At 16.0% G+C, this 8,284-nt stretch overlaps 2 protein-coding genes across 2 annotated transcripts; one reads left to right on the top strand and one right to left on the bottom strand.

Annotated features, from left to right (window-relative positions):
• Window positions 1–80: 80 nt before the first annotated feature.
• On the top strand, window positions 81–1,404 carry PGSY75_1237300 (hypothetical protein; the record flags this gene model as incomplete). The annotated part of the gene is made up of 3 exons (XM_018786945.1): window positions 81–680; window positions 952–1,187; window positions 1,314–1,404. 3 exons carry the CDS (start codon window positions 81–83, stop codon window positions 1,402–1,404), a joined length of 927 nt encoding a protein of 308 aa, XP_018640810.1.
• A 207-nt stretch (window positions 1,405–1,611) lies between these two features.
• Window positions 1,612–7,071, bottom strand: PGSY75_1237200 (hypothetical protein; the record flags this gene model as incomplete). The annotated part of the gene is made up of 1 exon (XM_018786944.1): window positions 1,612–7,071. One exon carries the CDS (start codon window positions 7,069–7,071, stop codon window positions 1,612–1,614), a length of 5,460 nt encoding a protein of 1,819 aa, XP_018640809.1.
• Window positions 7,072–8,284: the final 1,213 nt, after the last annotated feature.

Here is an 8,284-nt window from a genome sequence, read left to right as displayed (position 1 = left end):
AAAAAAAAAAAAACATTTATATGTATAATATATATATATTTTTATTTTTATTTTTATTTTTTCTTTTATTTCATTGAAATATGATAGAAAGTTCTTTAACTGCTAAGTATATTCTTATGAGCGACAAGCTTAGAAATAATACACTTTCTGACAACAAATTAAAATTAAAATACAATAATGTACATAAAAATGAAATGATAGATTATGATGTTATAGAAAATTTTTGTAATATTCTAAAAGACAATAAATCTTTTAAAGGTGTATTAGATATATCTTATAATAACTTGAATGAAATAAATTTGTTTAATATTATGTGTAGTGTTTATGAAAATAAAAATATCATAGGATTAAATATTAAAAATAATAAAATAAGCAAAATGATATTTAATAAAATTTTATTAATTTTAGAGAAAAATTATTTAGAATATTTAAATATACAAAATACATATATAAATACACAAGAAATTAAAAATATTATTTTTACAGCTTTAAATAAAAATATCATATCACTTAAACTTCCATATCTCAACATTGAAAACTTTCAATTTCTTATACATAATTTAAAAGACAATAATAGTATAAATAAACTCTATTTTTTTATATCTTATAATAATCAAGGATATAAAAATTGTATTGTGGAGGATGAAAATGTAATTAATAATTATGAGGACTACACAAATGTAACAAAAAATTAAATAAATATATAAATATATATATATATATATAAATATTTATATTTATTTATTTATTTTTATATATAACATAAAAACAAATGAAATAAATAATAATTCTTTATTTCTACTTATATCTCATATATTATATTTTTATTTATATATTCTTTTATTTTATATATTGATTTTCTTAGCAACTCAATTTGCTACATTTACAATTTCAACCTCTTCACATACACACAAAATTTTATATATCTTCTTTCATACACATATTTATTAGAACGTCAAAGATTTATTTAAAGAATTACTAACCGTCATTGAAAAAAAAACAAACATAAAATGTGTTAAGTGTGATGCAGATTGTCATGATAAAGAACTAAATGAAATTATATCTTTTATTAATTCGACTTGTGAAAAACATAAAAATAATCTTGAAAAAATTCATATCATCAATGATAATAAAATGCAAATAAATTCTTTCGAAAAAATGAAATTATTAATATCAGATATTAACGGGTAATAATTTTTTATTTACCTATATTTTAATATTTATGTACATTTCATATTTTTACCTGAACAAGTCAGAATATATATATATATATATATATATTTTTTTTTTTTTTTTTTTTTAATTTTATTAAGGAAAGGAAAACATATTGAAAAATTTGAAAGAGAAGAAAAAATAGTTCTTGACAATGACGTGATAACATTTCTTGAAAAAATGTTGCAATGATTTGTTTTGATAAGATAAAAAAAAATAAAATAAAATAAAAAAAAAAAAAAATAAAAAAATATATTATATATATATATATATTTATTTATTTATTTATATATTTGTGTGTGAAAATACCTGGGATGATATATAATATATATTATATAATATATAATATATTTCGTGAGGTGGGTTTTATTTTAATGAATTATCTCCCCTTTGGATTTCTCATTTTGCTACCTTAATCTTCTTTTTTATATGAATTCCAGTTTTAGTATTTTTTCGTTTTTTTTTTTTGGCTGATTTGATATGCTCAGAAAGTGAAATGGTCGTACTGGTGTTACTAATTTGTCTAATATCATTTACCTTAAATTTTTCATGGTCTGAGATTTTCATTGATTTTATGGTTTGTATTAATAGAGATAGTTTTTTTAAGAATTCATTTATATTTATAGATATTTTTTGTGTAGACAACTGTTCATCTAGACGTGTTTGAAACTTTAAGAATTCTGATAGATATTTTAAAAATTGATTTTTATACATTTGAATATTATTTTGCTTAATAAAAAAGATATTTGTTATTTTTTTTAAAAGAAGTAATAAATTTAAATTTACTTTTTTATTAAATGCATAAGCATAATTATCTGTTAATATTTGATTGAAATGTATATATATATTTTGTATAACATGAGATAATTCATTAAGAGAAAATGTAGTCAATGTGCTAATATTATTTGCATCTTTATTTTTTATTATATTTAAATAATTAAGATAATTTTCATCTTTCATTACATAAATTTTTTTATTGGTTTCTTTTATAATATTAATAAATTTGTTAGTTATATATTCTTTTTGTTGTAAATTCATATTATTTATTTTTTTTTTATTATTATTATTATTAATATAATCATTAAGATCTACATCTGATATAAATCTATTTAATATAGACTCAAAATAAAAATTATATGAACCATTAAAAATTTCGTTTATATTAATATATCTTACAAATGAACTTTTAAAAAATATATTTAAATATTTTGAATAATATTCTTTCAATTTTGGAATGTGATATATTATTTGTATTAACTCAAACAAATAATTAATTACAAAATTTTTTTTTTTATCTTGTATTATTTTACTTTCTATATTATGATAACATTCTAAACATTTCAAACACATACGTAATATTTCTAAATTCTTTTTTTCTTTAATTATTATTGTTATAATTTTATATAAATATTTTTCTATTGATATATTTAATTTATCTATATCTTTCATTTCTATATCTTTTAATACTTTAAATGTATATATTATATGTACAATACGTTTTTCTAAATTTTTCATATCTTCAATATATATAGAACTTATCGATTTTCTTTTTTTCTTTTCTTCTTCTTCTTCTTCAGAATAATCATCACTATTAAGAGAAGCATCTGAACTTTCTTCATCATCTAAAATATTATCATCTGAAATATTATCTTTTTTATGTACCCTTTTATCATCATCTGAAATATTATCTTTTTTATGCACCGTTTCATTATCATCTAAAATATTATTTTTTTTATGGACCTGTCCATTTTGATCCTTTTGATCACTTTCTTCAACATCACTGAGATTCGTTTCACACCCTTCCACAATATTTTTTTGTTTCAATATCATCTTTACTTTTTTTGACAAGACTACTAATGAATATAACAAATAGTAGATCGATTTTATAACTGATTGTGCACTTTGTTTTTTTAAATTAATTTTTAAACATTTTAATAATGATGTAACATCATAAAATAAATCTGTATGATTTTTTTTTTTTTTTAAATCACTTTTTTTTTTTTTTTTTTTTTCATCCTCATTCATATTATCATTTTCTTTATGATTATTATTTTCTGTTATATTATTATTGGTATCATCTGCTAGTATATCTAACAACGAAGTAGCAGATAAGATAATATTATCTTCTTGATTATCTTGAATTGGTATCATAAAATTATTATTTTTTTGAATAATATGATTATCATCATTAGATTCATTTTCTTCTATATTACTACTCCATATAATAGCTGGTGTTAAGCTTTTAAAATGTATAAATATTTTTTTTGAAATTTTGAGATATTTTATTTTATTTTTTTCTAAATAATTATATTGAACAAAAGAAGCAAAATAATTCTTATCATTCATTTTACTGTTAACTCTTTGATTTACAGCATGATAATGTTTATAAAATTTAAAGAGTTTTTTTTTTAATTCATTTGAACAAGTTAAATATTTTTTATCTTTTAATAAATTATAAAGATTATGAATATCACAAAATATTTTCTTGTATCTTTTTTTTTTCAAATTCTTTACTACATGTGCATCCATATTGACATGTATTATATTAGTATCCTTTATGTTGTTAATAATATAAAAGATGATAAAATTAAAAACAAAAATAATTATTTTTCCTAATTCTATAATTTCGTTCATATCTAAATAAAGTTTCTTATCATTGTAATTTGTGTTACTTTTATTTTTATATTCTGTTTTTATAATATGAATATACAATTTGAATATCTTTTTGATGATATGAAAATTTTTTTTTTTCATACAATTTTTATTAAATCCATCTACATAATCTAAATATATTTCCTCCTTCAATATTTGTTTTGTTGTCGTGTTTTCATTTTTTATTTCGTTATGATATTCTTGAGAAAATAAAACACACTCTCTTTTTTGTTTATGATATATTAAAGTGCATTTTTTTTTACCTGCATTGTTCATATTAATAATTTGAATAAATGAATTAATTAGATTAAGCATACTTTTTAAGATAATAATTAAAAGGTTTATATTGTTTGTAAGATAATAAATAGATGGATTAACATGATCTTTATTATTTGTTTGTTTGTTTGTTTTTGAATTACATGTATATAAATGTTTTAGAATATTAATAGTTTCACTCGTTAGTTGATACATAATTAAATTAATTATATTTTTATCAAATAAAAAATTAGACTTGTCTTTATGTAAATCCAAAAAATCTAAATGTTTAAGAATAATAAATGTATTTTTATCATGTCTCATAATTATATCATTAATTTGATTCTTATTAATTTGATATTCCTTAATATGTAAGGATTTAAATTTATTTGTATTTTTTTTATTAAATAGATAAATGATATTATGCATGTTAAAATAATTCTTGTCTACATTATCGTTCTTATTAGTATTGTCATATATATTGTTTATTTGTGTTTGCTTTAAATTTTTATTTTTTTCATATTTATAATAATAATCATTATTATGATTATTATGATTATTATGATTATTATGATTATTATGATTATTATGATTATTATTATTATTATTATTATTATGATTATTATCTTTATTATCATATTTTAAACATAATATATATTTCATAATATTTTTAAAAATAACTTTATATAAAAGAAGTCGTATATTAAATTGATTATATTTATTGTTCGAATTATATATTAACATGTGATATAAATTTTTGTAGTTTAAATTTTTATTATTTAAAAACATTTGTAATTCGTTATTAAAAAGGACGTTCAAAATATTTTTGTCTATATTAATATATAAAAAGAAATTATTTTTGACAAGATTAAAAAAGTGTGTGTTATAAAAACATTTTGAATGATTATCTGTTATAACATTATTTGTAAAAGCATTTATATCTGTATGTTTATTTTGTAGTGATAATTTTTTAATATTATTTATATGTTTATTGTTTAAATGTTTTTTTTCTTTTATTATTTTATATAATAAAAATTTTTTAAAAAAAACCATGTTATACAAATCACAAGTGTAGTCATATATTTTTATAAATCTTGTTGTTAGATGATAAAAAAATAATAAAACATATACAAGAGAATATTCTCCTCCTTGTTCTTTTTCTTGTATTTGTTTTTGTAATAAATCATTTCTTATATATTTTAAATAATTGCAATTTTTTTCTTTCTTCATAAAGAAAAAAGAATTCACATCATCATTATTATTATTATTATTATGAATATTATTGTGATTATTACCTTTCTCTTTGATTATAATAACGTTTTTATAATTTTTATGTTTATTATTAGTCTTCTTTACATGGAGCCCTTTATTATTATACATACTATTTTTGAGCTGAGCATACATTTTTATATCATCATATGTTTTTGATTTTGTATGCTTAAATAAAATATTATACATGTTATTATATTTCGAAAATATATTTTTATATTTGTCTAGAAAAGATATTTTTTTATTAAATTTACTATTAGATAAAAATATATTTAAAACATCATTATGATTAGAATATACAATATTAATTAGATATAAAATGATTAAACAGAATTGTAAAGAATGATTTCCTTTTGCATTATTTATATAATTTTTATCTTTAATTGTGTTGAATATAAAATATATAGTATTTTTAAAATCTTTTAATATATCTATATATAATTCTATAATATTGTTATCATATAAAATATCATTCAACATAATATATTGATTATGATTTAAATATATAGATATGACAATTTTTATTTTGTATAAAAAATATACATATATTAAAAGATTATAATATTTTTTTAAAGTAAATCTTTTATTTATATCTGTATTCTTCAAATATATGAACCCTACTACTTTTTTATATATATTCTTTATAAAGAAGGTCATTAAATTATTTCTAACAAAAAAAAATATATTAAACAAATTTTCAAGAAATAAAGGAAAAGAAGGATAACTTAAAACAATATAAGGAATATAATTACTTAATGTCAATATATATTTTTTATTTAATATATTATTTTTTAAATTCATAAAAAAATAATGTTCATCTGAGCTTAGATTTTTGCTATCTTCCTTTTTTAATTTTTCTAAATAAATTAAAATATTACTATGAAATATAAAATGAAACAAAAATTTATTTCTAAAAAAATTATTTTCTATGATATTTGTGTATTTATTTTTTATATTATCAACTTTATTACTACTTGTAATCAAATTATTATTATCACTATGATTATCATTATTATTATTATTATCTCCAACATTAACATCGTCATGATTATTATTATTATTATTATTATTATTATTATTATTTTCTATGATATTTGTGTATTTATTTTTTATATTATCAACTTTATTACTACTTGTAATCAAATTATTATTATCACTACGATTATCATTATAATTATTATTATCTCCAACATTAACATCGTCATGATTATTATTATTATTATTATTATTATTATTATTATTATTTTTTTTTTTTTTTTTTGCATTATTTTTTTCTTTTTCCTCTTTTGTCTCAAATGGCACATGCTTTCTCAACACTTTGTATGTCCTCTTTACATCTGCCTTTCTCATATATTTATATAAATAAAATAAAAAGTCTGCTAAGGAATCTATATATTCTTCCTGCCCAACAAATATGGAGAAACATTTGAATAATCTTCTTAAGTTATTAAAAATAATTTTCTTGTCATTTTCTTTTAATAAAGCTATAGGTATAGTTAAAATATCCTTCTCAAAATCTTGTTTTAAAATATTATCTGTATATTTAAATACTTCCTTTATCTTTTTCTCATTTTTTCTGTTTTCATCATTCTTTAATATATTATAAATATTGTGTAGTCCTTTTTTCTTATCACTAGAAATCTCGCAGTTACTAAAAATATCCTTTACTTGAAATTCCTTCATATCTCTTGGATTTTTTTTAAAAAAAAAAAATTAAAAAATGAGAATATGACAACAACAAAATAAATCAAAATAAAATAAAATATATTATATTATATATATTATGTTATTTTTTTTTATTTTTTTTTATTTTATTTTATTTTATTTTTTTATTTTTTTGAATTATATGTAGATATGAATAAAGAGTGATAAAAACAACAATTTAATAAAATAACATATTCATTTTAATAAAAAATATAAAAAAATTCAACACAAAATATAAAAGAAATATTATATAAAAATATTGTATAAAAAAAAAAAAAAAAAAACGTTGTTATTTTAATATATATATAACATCTAAGATGATATAATATAAAATAATATAAAAACAATATTTATATTAAAAAAAAATTCAACACAAAATATAAAAGAAATATTATATAAAAATATTGTATAAAAAAAAAAAAAAAAAAATGTTTTTATTTTAATATATATATTATATATATAACATCTAAGATGATATAATATAAAATAATATAAAAACAATATTATATTAATAATTTATAGAGAAGAATTTACAAAAGATATATATTTTAATTATTTTTTCTTTTTACTATTAAAAAAAAAAAAAAAAAAAAAGGAAAAAAGGGATTTATCTATATATATAATATATATATATATATATATATATATATTTATTTATATGTATATATTTTTCTTTTTTTTTTTTATATAAATTAATAATATTATAAAACTCTGATTTATATAATAAAATATATATAATATATATAAACAACATTGCTATATATATATATATATATATATATGATATTATTATTTTTAATATGTAAATATTTGTTTATTTCTCTTTTTATTATTTTCATGAAATATAATAAACATAATATTTTTGGGTTTAATAAAATATATAGATTGTAATTTTCTTTTTTTTTTTTCTTTTTTTTTTTTAATAATATTAATAATTTATAAACCTATAGAAAAATCAAAGGGAAATAAAAATGAGAACATATGAAAAAATGTGTCACCACATAAAAAAATTTAATACATAAATTTTTATAAATACATATATATTAATATATATATTAATATATATATATATATATATAATATATTTATATATATTTTTCATTTTTTTTATTTTATATTTATAAAGTTCATGTTGTTTTTAAAAAAAAAAAAAAAAAAAAAATGAATAATTATGCCAGATTTGTTTTTAAAA

The sequence above is a fragment of the Plasmodium gaboni genome, chromosome 12 (assembly GCF_001602025.1).
Source record: "Plasmodium gaboni strain SY75 chromosome 12, whole genome shotgun sequence".
NCBI classification, from domain to species: Eukaryota; Apicomplexa; class Aconoidasida; order Haemosporida; family Plasmodiidae; genus Plasmodium; species Plasmodium gaboni.
This window is presented reverse-complemented; position numbering and strand designations above follow the sequence as displayed.